The sequence below is a fragment of the Lissotriton helveticus genome, chromosome 5_1 (genome assembly GCF_964261635.1).
Source record: "Lissotriton helveticus chromosome 5_1, aLisHel1.1, whole genome shotgun sequence".
NCBI lineage: Eukaryota > Metazoa > Chordata > Amphibia > Caudata > Salamandridae > Lissotriton > Lissotriton helveticus.
Genome location: NC_136065.1, coordinates 2,039,971,843 through 2,039,992,054, shown reverse-complemented (window position 1 = coordinate 2,039,992,054; position 20,212 = coordinate 2,039,971,843). Strand labels below are relative to the sequence as shown.

The window sequence follows — 20,212 nt, the reverse complement described above, 5'->3', positions numbered from 1 at the left end:
ACACAGAACAAATCGTTTTAAAGAGCTGGATGCTGTCTGTTCATGAGGAGGACACTGCGAACCTGCAGTACAGAATCCTTTCAGATCCACACGCAGGAGACTGGATACCAGATTCTGACCCAGGGACTGGACCGGGAGTGCAGGAAGAAGCCAAGCTTTCCAATGTAGGACGGTGAAGGGGCTGCATGGGTGGAGACAAGCTTCCTCGGAAGTACAAGAGCAGGTGAATTACACATGGCATCCATAGTAAGCTGGAGCAGAAACACCTGCTATATGTCCTCTGTACTTTCTACATCGCAGATGGGTATTGGCAATACACTACTCAACTTGTTCAAGGCATTCTTGTCATCGGCTTCCTCAGGTGGTCCATTTGAAGTATTCTAAAGATCGATACCAGTGAGCCTGCTACTCACTCTATAGTTCAACCTTTGTGTGAGCGCTTCTCTACCGCAGGTATCGACTTCCATCAATCTATAGTCCAACTTGTGTGTGAGCTCTTCTCCAACATAGGTACCGACTTCCGTCAGTCTATTGTCCAACCAGTGTGTGAGCTCTCCTCCAGTGCAGGTATCAACTTCCATCAGTCTACAGTCCATCCTTTGTGTGAGCGCTTATCCACCTTAGGTTTTGCCTTCTATGAGTCTTTAGTACAACCTTTGTGTGAGCGCTTCTCCATCGCAGTTATTGATTTCCATCAGTCTTTAGTCCAACCTGTGTGTGAGCGCTTTTCCACTGCAGGTATCGACTTCCATCAGTCTATAGTCTGACCTGTGTGTGAGCGCTTATCCACCGTAGGTATCTACATCTATCAGTCTTTAGTCAAAACTTTATGTGACCGCTTCTCCACTGCAGGTATCGACTTCCATCAGTCTATAGTCCAACCTGTGTGTAAGCGCTTCTCCACTGCAGGCATCGATTTCCATCAGTCTATAGTCCAACCTTTGTGTGAGCGCTTCTCCATCACAGTTACTGATTTCCATCAGTCTTTAGTCCATGCTGTGTGTAAGCACTTCTCCACTGCAGGTATCGACTTCCATCAGTCTATAGCCAACCTGTGTGTGAGCGTGTCTCCACCACAGGTGTCAACTTCCATCAGTCTATAGTCCAACCTGTGTGTGAGCGCTTCTCCAGTGCAGGTATCAACTTCCATTAGTCTATAGTCCACCTGTGTGTGAGCGCTTCTCCACCGCAGGTATTGACTTCCATCAGTCTATAGTCCAACCAGTGTGTGAGCGCTTCTCCACCACAGGTATCGACTTCCATCAGTCTATAGTCCAACCAGTGTGTGAGCGCTTCTCCACCACAGGTATCGACTTCCATCAGTCTATAGTCCATCCTTTGTGTGAGCGCTTCTCCACCGCAGGTATTGACTTCCATCAGTCTATAGTCCAACCAGTGTGTGAGCGCTTCTCCACCACAGATATCAACTTCCATCAGTCTATAGTCCACCTGCGTGTGAGCGCTTCTCCACCACAGGAATATTGACTTCCATCAGTCTATAGTCCACCTGTGTGTGAGCGCTTCTCCACCGCATGTATCGACTTCCATTAGTCTATAGTCCACCTGTGTGTGAGCGCTTCTCCACCGCTGGTATCGACTTCCATCAGTCTATAGTCCACCTGTGTGTGAGCACTTCTCCACTGAAGGTATCGACTTTCATCAGTCTATAGTCCAACTTGTGTGTAAGCACTTCTCCACTGCAGGTATCGACTTCCAATAGTCTATAGTCCAACCTGTGTGTAAGCGCTTCTCCACCGCAGGTATCGACTTCCATCAGTCTATAGTCCACCTGTGTGTCAATCAATCAATCAATCACAGCATTTATATAGCGCACTACTCACCCAAAGGGTCTCAAGGCGCTAGGGAGGGGGGTCCGCTACTGCTCGAACAGCCAGGTCTTGAGTTGCTTCCTGAAGGCGAGGTGGTCCTGGGTCCGGCGGAGGTGGGTCGGGAGGGAGTTCCATGTCTTGGCGGCGAGGTTGGAGAAGGACCGTCCTCCTGTGGTGGCTCTTCGGATGCGGGGGACGGCGGCGAGGGCGTGGCCGGTCGATCGAAGCTGGCGTTTGGGAGCGTAGAAGTTGAGGCGGCTGTTGAGGTATCCCGGGCCTTGGTTGTGTAGGGCTTTGTGTGCGTGGGTGAGGAGTCGGAAGGTGATTCTCTTGTTGACCGGGAGCCAGTGCAGGTCTCTCAGGTGTCCGGAGATGTGGCTGCGACGGGGGATGTCCAGGATGAGACGTGCTGAGGCGTTCTGGATCCGCTGGAGCCTCTTCTGGAGTTTGGCGGTGGTACCGGCGTAGAGGGAGTTGCCGTAGTCCAGACGGCTGGTGACGAGGGCCTGGGTGACCGTCTTCCTGGTCTCGGTGGGGATCCACCGGAAGATCTTACGTAGCATGCGCAGGATGTTGAAGCACGATGAGGAGACGGCGTTGACTTGTCTGGTCATGGAGAGGGAGGAGTCCAGGATGAAGCCCAGGTTGCGTGCGTGGTCTGTTGGTTGGGGTGCGCTGCCCAGGGCGGGGGGCCACCAGGAGTCGTCCCAGGCGGAGGGTGAGGATCCCAGGATGAGGACTTCCGTCTTGTCCGAGTTCAGTTTCAGGCGGCTGTTCTTCATCCATTCGGCTACCTCTTTCATCCCTTCGTGTAGGTTGTCTCTGGCGGTGGCGGGGTCGTTGGTGAGGGAGAGGATCAGCTGGGTGTCGTCGGCGTAGGAGATGATGTTGAGGTTGTGCTGGTGTGCGATGTCTGCGAGGGGGCCCATGTAGACGTTGAAGAGGGTTGGACTGAGCGAGGAGCCTTGAGGGTCGCCGCAGATGACTTCGGTGGCTTCCGATCTGAACGGAGGGAGGCGGACTCTCTGTGTTCTTCCGGCGAGGAAGGAGATGATCCACTCCAGTGCCTTCTCCTGGACTCCGACGTTGCTGAGGCGCTGTACTAGGGTACGGTGGCAGACAGTGTCGAAGGCCGCGGAGAGGTCTAGGAGGATGAGGACCGCTGTTTCTCCGTTGTCGAGCAGGGCATGGATGTAATCGGTGGCTGCGATCAGGGCGGTCTCGGTGCTGTGGTTTGCCCGGAAGCCAGACTGCGAGGGGTCGAGGGATCCGTTCGTCTCGAGGAAGGCGGCCAGCTGCTTGTTGACTGTCTTCTCGATGACTTTTGCAGGAAACGGGAGCAGCGAGATGGGGCGGTAGTTCTTGAGGTCGGTGGGGTCGGCTGATGGCTTCTTGAGTAGGGCGCTGAGTTCGGCGTGCTTCCAGCTCTCCGGGAAGGTAGCGGTGTCGAAGGAGGTGTTGATGATGTCCCGCAGGTGGGGTGCGATGACAGCGTCGGCCTTGTTGAAGACGTGGTGAGGGCAGGGGTCGGTCGGAGATCCGGAGTGGATGGAGTTCATCGTGCGGATGGTGTCTTCGGTGTTGATCGGAGTCCAGGCGCGGAGGGTGGTGGTGGGGGGCGGGGGTTCGGTCGTGGCGTGCGTCGGTTGAGTGCTGAAACTGTTGTGTATGTCCGCGATCTTGTTGTGGAAGTAGGAGGCGAGGGAGTTGCAGAGGTCTTGCGAAGGGGTGATGTCGTTGTTTCCGGCGTTGGGGTTGGAGAGCTCTTTGACGATGTTGAAGAGTTCCTTGCTGTTGTGTGCGTTGTTGTCCAGTCGTTCCTTAAATGCGGTTTTCTTGGTGGCGCGGATGAGTTGGTGGTGCTTTCGGGTGGCGAGCTTGAGGGCAGCCATGTTGTCCGGGGTTGGGTCTCTGCGCCAGGTTCTCTCGAGGGCTCGGCAGTTCTTCTTGGAGTTCTTGAGTTCGTCGGTGAACCATGGGGCTTTCTTGCTGCCGGGTCTGCTGGGCGGGGTCCTCAGGGGGGCGAGGTCGTCTGCGCAGTCGCTGATCCACTTGGTGAGGTTGGTGGCCACCTGGCTTGGGTTCGGTGTGCAGGTGGGAGGGTTCATGCTCAGGGAGGTCGCGAGTTGGTCGGCTGTGATCTTGTTCCAGCTTCTGCGTGCAACCTGTTGCTGGTGGTGGTGGATCGTGGTCCTTCTGAAGCTGAAGTGGACGCAGCTGTGATCCGTCCAGTGGAGTCCGGTGGCGTGGCTGAAGGCGATGTCCTTGCTGGATGAGAAGACGGGGTCGAGTGTGTGTCCGGCGTAGTGGGTGGGGGTGGTGACCACCTGCTTGAGTCCCAGGTTTGCGAGGTTGTCCAGCAGGGTGGTGGTGTTGCGGTCGTTGTTGTTCTCCAGGTGGAAGTTGAGGTCCCCGAGGAGGATTTAGTCAGCGGAACAGAGGGCGTGCGGGCTGATGAAGTCGGCGATGTCTTCGCTGAATTGTGTGCGTGGTCCCGGGGGTCTGTGGATGAGGGTGCCTCTGAGGGTGGTCTTGGGGTTGATGTGGACCTGGAAGTGAAGGTGCTCGGCGGGTGCGAGGGTGTCGTCGGTGTTGGTCGAGATGCGGATGGTGTTCCTGTGGATGATGGCGATGCCTCCTCCTGTGTTGTTGATGCGGTCCCTTCGGATGATCTTGTAGCCGTCTGGGATGGCGATGGCGATGTCGGGCGCTGAAGAGGCGTTCATCCAGGTTTCCGTGAAGAAGGCGACGTCTGGGGCTGTGGAGTCGAGCAGGTTCCAAATCTCGATGGCGTGCTTGTGGACGGAGCGGGTGTTGAGCAGGATGCATTTCAGGTGGCTGTGGCTGTTGCTCGTCTTGGTCTTGGTCGGTGCTATGTAGTGGAGGTCTGGATGCAGGTGAACTTGCAGGGGTTGCAGCAGAAGGGTCCGTGGGTGCGTCTCGGGGTGGCTCGGTAGCACACCGGGGTTCTTCCGGCGTTGTGTGCGTAGAGTTCGGTGGCGTCGTAGGTCCGGCGGGGGCCAGGGGTCCTGGCACTGGGCGCGGTCCAGGCGCGGACGGGCGCAGACGGGCTTACCTTTGGCACACCTTCGGCGCTCAAACGGTGCTCCCGCTGCGCGCGTCCGCTGTGCGGTCGCTCTGGGGGCGTCATAAAAAGGGGGACGGGGGGCGGGTCTGCTGGGCTGGGCGAGCGGCTGGGCCAATGGGCCGGTGGTGGGCGGGGCCGCAGGGGGCCAGCGGCGGGAAAAGTGGCGAGCGGGCGGCTCAGCAGTGGCTGGGCCGCTCGGGGGTGCTGGGGGGGCGACGGTGTCGGTGGCGGCAGGCAGGAGGCTGGCAAGGAGGCTGGCTGACTAGCAGGATCAGCAGGCGAGGGAGCAAGGGGGTGACCTGGCCTCGAGAGGCACAGTGGTCACTCCCGCGAACAACCAGGCACTCCCCTTAAGAAGGGGGACGGGGGCGGGTCTGCTGGGCTGGGCGAGCGGCTGGGCCAATGGGCCGTGGGGTGGGCGGGGCCGCAGGGGGCCAGCGGCGGGAAAAGTGGCGAACGGGCGGCTCAGCAGTGGCTGGGCCGCTCGGGGGTGCTGGGGGGGCGACGGTGTCGGTGGCGGCAGGCAGGAGGCTGGCAAGGAGGCTGGCTGGCTAGCAGGATCAGCAGGCGAGGGAGCAAGGGGGTGACCCGGCCTCGAGAGGCACAGTGGTGTGTGTGAGCGCTTCTCCACCGCAGGTACCGACTTCCATCAGTCTATAGTCCACCTGTGTGTGAGCGCTTCTCCACCACAGGTATCGACTTCCATCAGTCTATAGTCCACCTGTGTGTGAGCGCTTCTCCACCGCAGGTACCGACTTCCATCAGTCTATAGTCCAACCTGTGTGTGAGCGCTTCTCCACCACAGGTATCGACTTCCATCAGTCTATAGTCCACCTGTGTGTGAGCGCTTCTCCACCGCAGGTACCGACTTCCATCAGTCTATAGTCCAACCTGTGTGTGAGCGCTTCTCCACCACAGGTATCGACTTCCATCAGTCTATAGTCCACCTGTGTGTGAGCGCTTCTCCACCGCTGGTATCGACTTCCATCAGTCTATAGTCCACCTGTGTGTGAGCACTTCTCCACTGAAGGTATCGACTTTCATCAGTCTATAGTCAAACTTGTGTGTAAGCACTTCTCCACTGCAGGTATCGACTTCCATCAGTCTATAGACCAACCTGTGTGTAAGCGCTTCTCCACTGCAGATATCAACTTCCATCAGTCGATAGTCCACCTGTGTGTGAGCGCTTCTCCACCACAGGTACCGACTTCCATCAGTCTATAGTCCAACCTGTGTGTGAGAGCTTCTCCACCACAGGTATCGACTTCCATCAGTCTATAGTCCACCTGTGTGTGAGCGCTTCTCCTCCGCGGGTATCGACTTCCATCAGTCTATAGTCCACCTTGGTGTGAGTGCTTCTCCACCGCAGGTATCGACTTCCACGGAGTATGTGGACAATACCCTGCTTTAACTCAAGATTGATCATTTACACATCTGCTTCGCTCCTTTCAGGCATCAGCTCACAGATGGCCAACTTTACACTCCCTTTACCCTCTAAAAAGCACTGAGATCCTTCCTCCAGAGTGGACTGCTAAACTGCCAGCCTCAAACACCTAAAAAATAGTCCCCAGCACACGCAAAATTACAATCCACATATAGTTAAATGCCAGTGTTGACACTTAATTTATCTTCTTTTATTGTTCTATTTTTTTCTTTTATTTGTTTTCGTTGTACTAATTCCTTAGTCAACACGTGTTTCGTCTCCAGTTGGACACACTGTCCCGCAACTTCTTCAAGGCTAAGGAGATAACAAAAAAGCACAAACCATTGTGGCAACCACTAGGAGTTATGTTGCACATTCAAATTATCTCACTGTGACTTAAAAAGCCCAATCACGGATTGGATATTTATTTCTGTTAGAGCACATAGTGGAAACCCATGCATTCCCATAAGTCATCACCATATTTCATCACTCGGAGACTTAACCAATTTAATCAATATCATAAATTATACAGTAATAAGGTAAAAATGATTCTTCAGTATCGTGGACCATTCTAGACGTCCGCATGTGGAAATATGGTCATAAGCTTTACGCATGTCCATCGGTGACAGGCTCGGTGTGTACTGCACTAAATTACACATGCGGACCTATAAAGACCTAAAAAAAAAACAGCCTTAGGAAATGAATTTTGTTCAAGAAAGGCTTCCAGCAGGTTGGTTTCCTCAACCTGGTGAAACTCAGTCTTGCCATGCAATTCATTAACATTCGTTTTCAGCAGATCCAAATTCTTTAAACTGTTTTTTCATCCAAAGCACAAAAAACCACCAACTCCAGCCGGAGTTAGGAGACCTGACACTAACTCTACTACCTGGCTCCACAGCCCTGTCAGAAGCAACCACCTACCAAGTGGAACCTCCTGATTTGTTTTGCAGACCTTTGGTCGTTTGTTATAGAAATATTTTTCTGATGGCAGTTGCAGCCTCGTGCACTGTTTGTTTGCTGTATGAATATACGTGTTTCTCTCCTTCCCTTTCTCCCTGTTTGTGATCAAGGCTTGCAACATTTGCACTGTTTTGGAATCCCATCTCTGTACAAATTGCCTTTTCTCTTTTTGCAAATGTGGCCTCAGAACAGTATACCCAGATCCACAGAAGACCTCCTGTACTGGAGCAACATTGCAACATGGGCCCTGAGTGAAACACGCAGTACTCATGTAATAACCTCTGGGGCTGGAGACATGACTCAAGATGTGGTCTTCTGAGCTGGAAAATTCTCTAGGTGCGAGTTTAGGAAAAAAATCTACATACTCTAGAACAGGGGTTCTACACCTTTTGGCTTCTGTGGATCCCCACTGAATCGATAGTGGAATACAGGAACCCCCACAAAGTCATTATTGGAAGCCAAGCCTAAGCAATTGAAAGCCAGGCCTAAGCAATTCCTATGATTTAAACCTCAAAACAATACAATTCAAGTATGAACCAAGCAAATGCCCAGCTATTTAAATATTGTGTATGATTCACAATCAAATATAGACAAAGTTTTACAATTTTCTATGTTGCTTCTTTGTAAGTATTTACTTTATACATTTTAATTTAGTAATTTTAGTATTATTTAATTGTGTAAAATAGTCACAAACCCCCGGAGTAGGCCTTGTACCACAAGGTAAGAACCTCTGCTCTATAAGGTGCTGCTAGAATGGAACACAGTACCCCAAGTGTAATGTCCGTACCCTGGCTAAATACTCCAGACATGGCCTCCAGAACGGAAGATATTATTTATTTATTTATAAAGTTTTATATAGCGCGAACAAGATCCAGAAGGATATCAGATGCCAGAGACACTGGTCGGTTGAGTCTGACATGAGAGTGATGGTGCCCCAGCCCAAACTGTTGTTTACTGGTGACCTGTTCTTTATAGAACCAGGATATGAGGCTTCTCAGAATACTCGTAGTTTGTGTGAGGGGGGGAAAATAGACATTTAGACAATAGTTATTGTGCATAGTAGGCTTCAGGGAGGAAAGAAGCGGGAAGCCGGAGTGTGGCAATCTCCATGGCAACACTTCCTGAAGCGGTATGTTTCCAGGGGTGACTACTTCCTGTAATACAAACACAGAGCTGAGAAAGCTGAGACTGTCTTGGAGAAAGACCAAACGGCCAAGGCCTTTTCTTGGGATTCCTGGGGCAGTCAGTGGTTACTGGAAAGCATCCTGTTCTAAGTGGCTTACTTAGGACACTTTGCGCGAGCTGCATAATCGAGCAGTCAACGATTGCTTCAGGAGGCTCTCTTGGCTCGAACAAAGACACAGTATGACACAATAAAATAGCACGCAAAAAACCCGGGCAGATTTACGAGTCCTGTCGCATCTCTGCAAAGCAGCGGATGCGATACGCAATTCCCTCCCTGCTCCACCACAAATGCGTCGCATTAACAATGCAGCGCGCGTAAAGCCGCTCACTTGGGGACCGGAGCGCGGACGGAAGGGGGCCGCCTCCATCGCCCTTAGTGCACCGTATGTTCGTGGGGCACCCGGTGCTAAATCATTCGTATACGTGTCGCATCCTGTGGCGTAAGGGCGGAGCATTGCTGGAGTCGTGTAGCAAGCGCGACGCGGCAACAGCAATGCTCAGGGGCGCCCTCTGCCTAACATGCTGCGTCACTCCTTACGCATGCTTCAAGCAGGCACAGGGTATTGACCCATCATGGTCGTAAAAGTGACTCGGTGAAATCTTGTAGATTTCACTGCATCACTTTTACGAGGTGTTCCTGCGACGGAACGCCCACATGAAACCTAATGCAGGTTTCATGTGGCGCAGGGCTTTACAACGTGACGCATCTCCCTAGATGCATCACGTTGTAAATAAGGCGTAACACGGTGCATGGTTTACGCTGCCACTGCATCACAGAAGTGATGCAACGGCGGCGTAAATGTGGCGCATAGGGCTTGTAAATCTGCCCCTCAATGTCCAGCTAGTGCTATGACTTCAAAAAAGAATGGAACTCAATCAGAGGTAAGTAAAAAGGGCAATTAATTAACATTGGTATTTTGAAGGAAAACAGGACTTGGGTACTACTGTCTGGGACCACAATACAAACCCACCATCTTTCTTTTGTTTATGGCCAAGATGCTAGGTTTTATATAACATGGAGACTTGTGTGCTGCATTGTCCTTGGGGGTGGAGTCTGTGAGCACTCAGTTATCTTTGGGGGTCCACAGTATAGCTCAGGTGTTTGAATGCAAAGGTGTAGTCTGGGACCACAGGTGCTAGTCAACAAGATACAACCTACCGAGGGGCATATTATCAAGCGGCAGCGATAGTTATCACTGACCGCGCATAGCGCGCATTTTCCTATCGCTGGAACTTATCGCCATGTTAGTGCTGTATTAACAATGGTTAGCGCCATTGCGATGAATATTCCAGAGATAGCGGGGATATCGCCGTTTTCCATGGAACAACGCTGGTTTTCCAGCGATGTTCCATGGAAAACGGAGATATCCTTGATGATAGAGCCACACAATCCACCCCCCATTGTAGGTATGCCTTAGTCTGGAATTTAACAGATGTTAAATTCCAGCGCTAAGGCCCAGTTAGAGCGAAAAACATCTGCGCTAAACCGGATGGGCTTCTTTGTAAATACAGCGAAGCACCGTTAGCGATGTTTTATAATGTAGTTGTAAGGGGCATGCCTACCTTGCATCTTATTAGCGATGCGAGGCGAGGCGATAGGAAACCGGGCACTAAGGCAAGGAAACATGCTCTAGCGTGTCCTTCTTAATAAAGCAATAACATTTTTGCTGCATTTCGCCCGAAAACGGACGCTAAAGCGGCGATAATGTTATCGCCGCCCCTTGATAATATGCCCCCAAGTTTGCTATACCTTCATGCCCTGATTTTGCTTGCATCAAAAGTGAACATGAGCAAAGCGTTGTAACATCAATGTATTACATATTATGAAAGCGCTAAAAAACGACATTATGGGAGAAATAGGGAGCGAGAGTATAAAAACCACCAGGATTTCATGTTAAGCCAGATCAACTAAAGCTGTGCAACCTGGCTTTATCTGCAAATCCAATGCCAGATGAAACCAGGTGCAAACTGTGAGCAAGCTGAATATCTCTTGTTACTTCCATGGGGCTTACCCTCGGTGGTTGTTTGCACTTTTAAATGTGTACTGTAGGATGTCCTTTGAACTACACTGCTCGGTCTCCGTTCACTGTGGAGACATGATGTAGCGTTGCGGCGGCATGGCTCATACTAAATATGGTGGTGCACAGTTGTCTCCTGTTTGAGCGATACAACATTGTATACTTTCCCTCTGCTCTACCCGATTTATTGTATTGTATTGTAATTGCAATTATATAGCGCTTACTACCCCTGACGAGGCGTCGAAGCGCTTTTTCGGCGGGAAGCACGCTACTCCGGGACCCACAGAGGATTAGTGTTGAATTAGTATAGTGAAACATGCAAGTACATTTCAAGTGGTGGATAGGTTAGTCAGTTATTTGGATTTGGAATGATAGCAGAAGAATAGAGTAGGACAAAAGTTTGTATTTATTTATCGCTCACTTGTTGACGCATGCTATTCAGGGAGCCTATAAAGGATTAGTGGTGAATTAATATGGTGAAATATGAGGTATTTTCAGTGGTGGATATTAGTCTGTTACTTGGAGTGAGAAGGATAGCGGAGGGATAAAAGGGGAAGAAAGATTTGCATAGTAAAACAGTGTCTCTAAGTTCAGTGTTGCTGGCCCTGGAGACAAGCTGGTAACTCAGTATGCAGAGTTGCTAGTAAATAATCAAAATTTCTCTCAAAGACCAAAACAGACACTACCCAAACAAGGGTACTACCACTTACATAGTGCCCTGAGCCTCGGTGTTCAGTTTCAGGTAGTTGTAAATGATAGAAGGGTTCACCCTACGCTCTTGCCCTTGTCTCTATAGATGAAAGCAGTAGGGTCACCCTGCTCTCTTACCCTTGTTTCCATAGATGAAAGCAGTAGGGTCACCCTGCTCTATTCCCCTTGTTTCCATAGATGAAAGCAGTAGGGTCACCCTGCTCTATTCCCCTTGTTTCCATAGATGAAAGCAGTAGGGTCACCCTCATCTATTCCCCTTGTTTCCATAGATGAAAGCAGTAGGGTCACCCTGCTCTCTTACCCTTGTTTCCATAGATGAAAGCAGTAGGGTCACCCTCATCTATTCCCCTTGTTTCCATAGATGAAAGCAGTAGGGTCACCCTGCTCTAGTCCCCTTGTTTCCATAGATGAAAGCAGTAGGGTCACCCTGCTCTAGTCCCCTTGTTTCCATAGATGAAAGCAGTAGGGTCACCCTGCTCTATTCCCCTTGTTTCCATAGATGAAAGCAGTAGGGTCACCCTGCTCTATTCCCCTTGTTTCCATAGATGAAAGCAGTAGGGTCACCCTGCTCTATTCCCCTTGTCTCCGCAGGTAGATGACAGTAGGGTCATCCTTCTCTCTTACCCTTCTCCCCACAGGTAACAGACAGTGGGATTCACCCTTCTCTTTTGCCCTCTCTCCACAGGTAAATCTGCCCTGCACTGGGCCGCTGCTGTGAACAACGTGAGGGCCGCCCTTTCCCTCATTCGGAGCGGGGCCAACAAGGATGCGCAGGACAGCCGGGTAAGGACACAAACTCACTGGGCGAAGAAAAAAAGGAAACATTGCCCAGAGGAACCGAAAAGGGTTTGCAAAGGATGGAGAATTCTAGTTCTAACTTGACCGACCTTTCTTTAAACTCTATTCGTCGCCAGCCAATCAGAAATATATATCTTCCAAATGACGGCCGATCATAAAGCTCTGTTTTCAGCTCATCCTTTAGCACCTAACTGTGAGGCATATCAACAACAAGTAGAGATAATTATCGGTAAACTAGCTTAGCGCACATCGCCGTGTTAGCGGCATATTAGCAATGCTTAGCGCACAGGCGATGTAATTTCCAGCGATACACAGCGAGAATGGGCATTAGCGTGTGAAATCCAGCGAAGATTTCACAGCGCTACTGAAATGCTTGCTGATAGGGGACTGTGGACCTAACCAGGCAATCCACCTTCCATCATCAGTATAGCTAAGTCGATCTGAAAGGAGACGTTAAATTACAGCGATAACTGCGGTTAGCGAATTTTTTTATATTGCTCTGCGGATCTGCTGCAGGGTTGTAAATATTGCGAAACTGTGTAAGCGAGTCCTTGTAAATAGTGATTTACTGAAATCGACGCTTTTCCGGCGCTATGTGCCGGAAAAGCAGCGATATGTTTGTTGATAATATACCCCTCTGTATCCTTTTTAAAGCCTTAACAATATATCTTAAAACTTTACACTTCAGGCGTTGCAAAGGCAATGATAAATCTATTTTTCATTCCAAGCTTTGCTAATCCTGTATTAATCACTTTTTCTTTTTTTTTAAATATTCATGTGCACAGAAAGGACTTTTACGGATGATGGTGGTTGGGGGAGCAGGGCCTGTGGACATCTGGCTACAGCAGCTGGAAGTGTTTCCGATCAGTGAATTGATGCGAAACAAGAATTTTAACCCTTTGACTGGGGGGATTATTCCTCCGCTGTGCTGGGGGGCGCGCACAGCGTCCCGGTGCTCATGACGAGCACAGCTCATCATGAGCCACGGTGCTCGTGTGCTCATGACGAGCTCAGCTCGTCACGGCCACACCCGTTTCCTTAGAACGCTCAGCACAGCAGGGGAATTATCCCCGCGTGTGAGCGTTCAAACGGCCATGACGAGCTCAGCTCGTCATGAGCATGGGAGGGATTAAATATTAACTCTGACCTATGGCTTGCATCTCAAGTAAAAGCTCTGACATTTTAATGGTCCTTGAATTGTGATTCTTGAGTGAGACTGTCTTGTACTCGGTCACGGTGGTTGGGTTACAGCTACACTTAGCGGCATATTTAACAAAGAGTTACGCAGTCCAGCAAGTCACCTTGGTGAGATGCATGACAGGGAAAGCGCAGGACTTAATATATGGCACATTTTGTCATTTCCCAGCGCTGGCGCACAATGTGCTGCCTAGCGCCAGCCCAGGCACCCTTGCACCATGGTGCTGCGTTGTAAGCAGGATTGTTTTTGTGTAGGAAGGGGCACCTTCCTGCACAAAAATATTCCCCTGAGGCATTTTCCTTTTTCTTTGTGTGTTGCAAAATGCAGAACACATAGAGAGAGGAAAAAACAAGAAGAAATAAACATATTTCTCATCTTTACGCCTTGCCTGGGGAGGTGTAACAGTTTTGGTGCATTCCCAGGTCTACCACTTATGGTAAATCTGGGAATCTGTCACAATCCATGGGTGTTGCATGGGAACACCTACGCACCACCCATGCAACGCCTCCCTGGGGCAGAGTAATGCAACACAGCGATTTGCCCTGCAGTGTGTTACTCCCGATGTATCAAAACCACTCAGGACCACATACTCTGTACTCAGCCTGACAGCATCTAGAGTGCAATGCTACAGGCACTGAGGTATAGAAGGAAGATCCTACTGCATCCTGGCCCCAACAGGATGCATAACTATACTGAACAGGAGGCTCACCACTTACTTAGTGGCATAGAATCTAAACATAGATGGTTCAGCGTCCAGAGGTTGTCCAGTAATCAACGCCCAGAAAAGCCAGAGGTGCATGTACACTCTTGGAAAAATCTGTGATAGAGGGGATGCTAGAGTTCGGCTAGCCAGCCATTCATAGGGAAGACATAGGCTGGACCTCACCCAAATAGGTCGCATTACAACAAATGCGTTTTTCACGCATTCCATTTCAACGCAGTCGTTACAACGACCGCGTTGTTTCAAAACGAACCATTACATCGCAAGTCGTTACAACGACTTGCTGTAGGGGGCGCGCTGGACTTAGGAATAGTATTATTTACTATTCCTACTCCAGTTTGTGCAACAGCAGGGAAGGTGTTGGATTGTAAATCCAACACCAGTGTACCCCCGACAGCAAGTCATTGAAACGACTTGCGATGCTAATGTTCATGTTGTAACAACGAGGTCTTTGTAACGACCGTGTTGTAATGGAATGTGTTATAGGACATTCGATGTAAAGGCTATTTTAGATAGTATATGTACGTAGCATGTGTTTCTGCTGATACACATGCTCTGCATACTTCTCACATGTAGTATCGGGCTCGGATGTTTGCAGGCTGTTATCTTTGAACAAACGCTTTGGAGTCTCAGGATGCACTACTACTACAGATAGGCCATGCACATGGACACCGACTCAAGGTTATAATATTTTTTTTCTGCCATTGGGTTCCAATGTGTACAGATGGGGCTCAGATTTTGGCCCATACAGTGAATCTTGGACACACACGTTCGGAAAAAACTTTTGTCTTATGCTTTTTTCCTCTCAATGACACTATTAGGAGACTAATACAGTGGATGTACTCCAAGGTCCCCATGACGCATGCCCATTCCTTGATGCTGCATGCCCAGTCGCTTCAACAGTTTCCATGCAAGAGAATGCAGATCCCCACAGGGTAACAGAATAGATGTGCTTTCAGTACAGCCCCTGGTGCTTGGATCACCACTAGGTTTGTAACCTCTCCTTCTCCCCCTACCATGATGATGCCTTGTGTGAAGCTTGCTTCACCTTCGGTCCGAAGAAGGGAGAGGTGTTAGGTGCCCCAATAAATGCACCAGCAATTTGCTGCCAACATGCACAACATCCTCAGCGAACAGGACCCCATCGGCACCAATGAAGGTGAGGACAGGATGCTCTTTGGGTATCCTACCCCATCTGCTGCCGCCTAGCCCAAAGGCCGTCTTTCCCAGTGGCTCTGGCCCAAAAGATGAAGAGGAGGCTCCCTGGACCTGCAAGACCAGTGTCCTTCGAATGAAGACCTCCGCAAGGGTATTAAGTACATTCGATTTCGACACTTACTCCAAGTCCCCCAAGAGGCCTCACGACAAGGCAGAGCACCACTCCAGAGGGATTCAGATGTCAGGCCCCCCATGCATAAAGCACCACAGCCTCCAGGGCCACCTCCACCTTCGGGCTCCGGTCAGCACTGAACATAGGCCCATCTCGGAAATCGAACACCAAGATCACCAACAAGTCTCAATCCTGCATGAAGGCGAAAGCCCTAATGATTCCAGCGCTTAGGCCACCATCGACTGCTAAGCCATCGTTGACATTGAGATTACACTTGATGACCAGCGCTGCAGACTTGAAACAGCCAATCCTCTAAAGACTGCAGGAGGAGCTCAGTGCAAGATAGAAATGCTTATTTATCCATTCCCTTACTAGTAAGATTTCGACAAAGCCACCCTGCCGAAACACGCATATACTCTCCCTCAAAATAGAAGACTGGCATTCAAGGAGGAACCTGCATCAGCGGCCCTCCCATGCCCAAGAAGCATAGAGACAGGGGCATCATCCCCACCCCTTATGCTCCACTTTCTCCCCACCTCCTCTGCCTCCATCAAAGTCACCAGATCTATTTCCACATTCCTCTTGTGACCCAATGATCCTTTTCGGCCCGACAACCCTTTTGAGCCACAGCCTACAGACGATCCTTGGGAAGACTACAATGTGGAATCCCCAGACCATTACCATGTCAGAGTATCTTCCCCAGAAGGTACCAAGGCCCAAACACAAAGTCATCCAGCAGGCAACCACATTCCACAAGGCGGACATACATGTCCTCTATGAGGAAGACAATTTCCTCATCGTGTGGTTGTCCAAGCAGACAGTACAATTTAGGCACATGTTAAAGGGAATGTGCAAGTCTGCCCTGGAGGCATTCAAGGAACCCCTAGTTGTGCATACTGCCAACAAGCATGTTTATGCTCAAGCCACACCCAACGCCTCACCGCCTGATAAGCAGAGCAAAAGGTTGGATGGCAAGAGGGTAGCTGCAGGAGCAGTTACCCAATGGCGTATAGCAAACTCCATGGCACTCCACTCCTGCTAGAGTGGGCCACAGTTGGAAGAAATGCAGGAGTTGATCAAACATCTCTCCAAACATTTCAGAGGGGAGGAGACAGAGACTGAGGACAGGACCATCTCCAGCGCCACCATCCGTTGCGCCCTTGATGCCTCGGACACAGCCTCTCAGGTCATTAACACCAGCTCGCTTATTAGACACCATGCCTGGTTGTGCATCTTGGGTCCAACAGCATCTCCTCAGCCGGCCCTTTGATATAAAACACCTATTTGAGCTGATGGTTGATGAGATACTGGAGAAGATAAAGAGGGACACTGATATTAACAAACTGGTGCCCCAAAGGCTCCTTGTGGAGGCAGCAGCCTCTGGAAGGCACAAAGACCCCTTGCCTTGATCCCAGCCATTCATACCATTGGCAGCAGCAGTCGTTCAGCCAACAAGAGGACATAGGCCACACCAGGGGTTCCTACAGGGGCAATAACAACAAACGCAAGGGGAGGGGCTTCTCCAGCAAAGGAACTTCCACCTCAAAGCATCGACTTGCCCCCACCTCCCACCAATCCCATATCTCGTGTTGGGGTGTATTGCAAGATTTCCTCTCTCGCTGGGAGGAAATCAAGTCAGACCAATGGGTAGTTGTGGTGGTTCACCATGGCTACTACCTTGAGCTTTTCACACATACCGCCAGCAGAGAACATCTCAGCCTACCAGAGGAAGAGTTCCAAAATCTCCCCCACAAACAAGCCATAGAAACAGTGCCGCCTCACCACCAGGGAAAGGGTGTCTACTCTCTTTACTTCCTCATCCCCAAGAAGGACTGCTCCCTTAGGCCAACTCTTGGCCCTCGGTCCCCTCAATCGATATATCCTGTCCGAACAGTTCCACATAACAACCCTGCAGGATGTCATCCTTCTGCTTTGACAAGGCAACTACATGATGGCGCTTGATCTCAAGGGTGCCTACTTTCATAACCCACTGGGGTGAATGTGTGACATTGATCCACATTCTGTCCATCATTGTTGTGTTTGCAGTTACCGCTCTAAGTGTACTGGGGATGCTCAGACGTGAGTCCCAGACACTCCACACCACTGGAATCAAGCTAGCCGGGCTGATGAGAGGTGTTACCTCGAAACCTGGCCGGTCCTCAGATGCTTGTTTCCGTTCTGGGAAGGACATGGCTTTTGTAGTTCGGACTGGACTGTTCCCATGGGGCAACAGGGTCATCGCTGATTTGCATATCGCCATTGTCTAACCCAGGGTGGTGTGGAGTGGAAAAACGATGGATTTGGGCCCAGATCTTTTGACTGGGGTGAATGTGTGACATTGATCCACATTCTGTCCATCATTGTTGTGTTTGCAGTTACCGCTCTAAGTGTACTGGGGATGCTCAGACGTGAGTCCCAGACACTCCACACCACTGGAATCAAGCTAGCCGGGCTGATGAGAGGTGTTACCTCGAAACCGGGCCGGTCCTCGGATGCTTGTTTCCGTTCTGGGAAGGACATGGCTTTTGTAGTTCGGACTGGACTGTTCCCATGAGGCAACAGGGTCAGCGCTGATTTGCATATCGCCATTGTCTAACCCAGGGTGGTGTGGAGTGGAAAAACAATGGATTTGGGCCCAGATCTTTTGACTGGGGTGAATGTGTGACATTGATCCACATTCTGTCCATCATTGTTGTGTTTGCAGTTACCGCTCTAAGTGTACTGGGGATGCTCAGACGTGAGTCCCAGACACTCCACACCACTGGAATCAAGCTAGCCGGGCTGATGAGAGGTGTTACCTCGAAACCGGGCCGGTCCTCGGATGCTTGTTTCCGTTCTGGGAAGGACATGGCTTTTGTAGTTCGGACTGGACTGTTCCCATGGGGCAACAGGGTCAGCGCTGATTTGCATATCGCCATTGTCTAACCCAGGGTGGTGTGGAGTGGAAAAACGATGGATTTGGGCCCAGATCTTTTGACTGGGGTGAATGTGTGACATTGATCCACATTCTGTCCATCATTGTTGTGTTTGCAGTTACCGCTCTAAGTGTACTGGGGATGCTCAGACGTGAGTCCCAGACACTCCACACCACTGGAATCAAGCTAGCCGGGCTGATGAGAGGTGTTACCTCGAAACCGGGCCGGTCCTCGGATGCTTGTTTCCGTTCTGGGAAGGACATGGCTTTTGTAGTTCGGACTGGACTGTTCCCATGGGGCAACAGGGTCAGCGCTGATTTGCATATCGCCGTTGTCTAACCCAGGGTGGTGTGGAGTGGAAAAACGATGGATTTGGGCCCAGATCTTTTGACTGGGGTGAATGTGTGACATTGATCCACATTCTGTCCATCATTGTTGTGTTTGCAGTTACCGCTCTAAGTGTACTGGGGATGCTCAGACGTGAGTCCCAGACACTCCACACCACTGGAATCAAGCTAGCCGGGCTGATGAGAGGTGTTACCTCGAAACCGGGCCGGTCCTCGGATGCTTGTTTCCGTTCTGGGAAGGACATGGCTTTTGTAGTTCGGACTGGACTGTTCCCATGGGGCAACAGGGTCAGCGCTGATTTGCATATCGCCATTGTCTAACCCAGGGTGGTGTGGAGTGGAAAAACGATGGATTTGGGCCCAGATCTTTTGACTGGGGTGAATGTGTGACATTGATCCACATTCTGTCCATCATTGTTGTGTTTGCAGTTACCGCTCTAAGTGTACTGGGGATGCTCAGACGTGAGTCCCAGACACTCCACACCACTGGAATCAAGCTAGCCGGGCTGATGAGAGGTGTTACCTCGAAACCGGGCCGGTCCTCGCATGCTTGTTTCCGTTCTGGGAAGGACATGGCTTTTGTAGTTCAGACTGGACTGTTCCCATGGGGCAACAGGGTCAGCGCTGATTTGCATATCGCCATTGTCTAACCCAGGGTGGTGTGGAGTGGAAAAACGATGGATTTGGGCCCAGATCTTTTGACTGGGGTGAATGTGTGACATTGATCCACATTCTGTCCATCATTGTTGTGTTTGCAGTTACCGCTCTAAGTGTACTGGGGATGCTCAGACGTGAGTCCCAGACACTCCACACCACTGGAATCAAGCTAGCCGGGCTGATGAGAGGTGTTACCTCGAAACCAGGCCGGTCCTCGGATGCTTGTTTCCGTTCTGGGAAGGACATGGCTTTTGTAGTTCGGACTGGACTGTTCCCATTGGGCAACAGGGTCAGCGCTGATTTGCATATCGCCATTGTCTAACACAGGGTGGTGTGGAGTGGAAAAACGATGGATTTGGGCCCAGATCTTTTGACTGGGGTGAATGTGTGACATTGATCCACATTCTGTCCATCATTGTTGTGTTTGCAGTTACTTTCATAACCCTATCCAACCCACCCACTGGCGCTACCTCTACTTTGTGGTAAGTGGACACCATTACCAATTCAAAGTGCTTCGCTTTGGGGTAAACATCACTCCAAGGGCCCTCACAAATAGCCTAGAAGTGATAGGCACCCATCTAAGGAGGGAGACATCCACGTTTTCCCCTACTTCGATGATTGGTTGATCGAAAGTGCAGGCAAACAACAATGCCTAGACCACACCCAAGCTTTGATTTCCCCACTTCATGGCCTAGAATCACAAATTCCACCTGGGTCTGTTCTTATCCGGTCACAAGAAAAGCCAGCGGAGGGTGTTCCAGCAGCTTTTAACTCTTTCTCAGCCTAGTTGCCAACTCACCGTCAGGACGTAGGCATGATGGCCTCCTGCATTGCCATAGTACCCCATGCCCAGCTCCACATGCCGCATTTCAGGAATGCCTCTCGGGCTCAGTGGTCACAAACAGAGGGTCACTGGGAAGATCCAATGTTGTTAAACGCGGTGCCCATTGCTCTCTGCAGTGATGGAACAGCATCAACCTGTTGCAGGGTAGACCTCTCTCTGACTCCATTCCACATGTCACGATTACCTAG

The 20,212-nt window shown here is 50.6% G+C and overlaps 1 protein-coding gene across 1 annotated transcript in view; it reads left to right on the top strand.

The window, feature by feature from the left end:
• The window catches only part of NOTCH4 (notch receptor 4), a 435,421-nt gene that overhangs the window by 405,138 nt on the left and 10,071 nt on the right, over window positions 1–20,212 (top strand). The window contains exon 33 of the mRNA XM_078645863.1: window positions 11,900–11,997. Within this exon, the coding sequence (XP_078501989.1) occupies window positions 11,900–11,997 (98 nt within the window). The remainder of the gene's footprint in view (window positions 1–11,899; window positions 11,998–20,212) is intronic.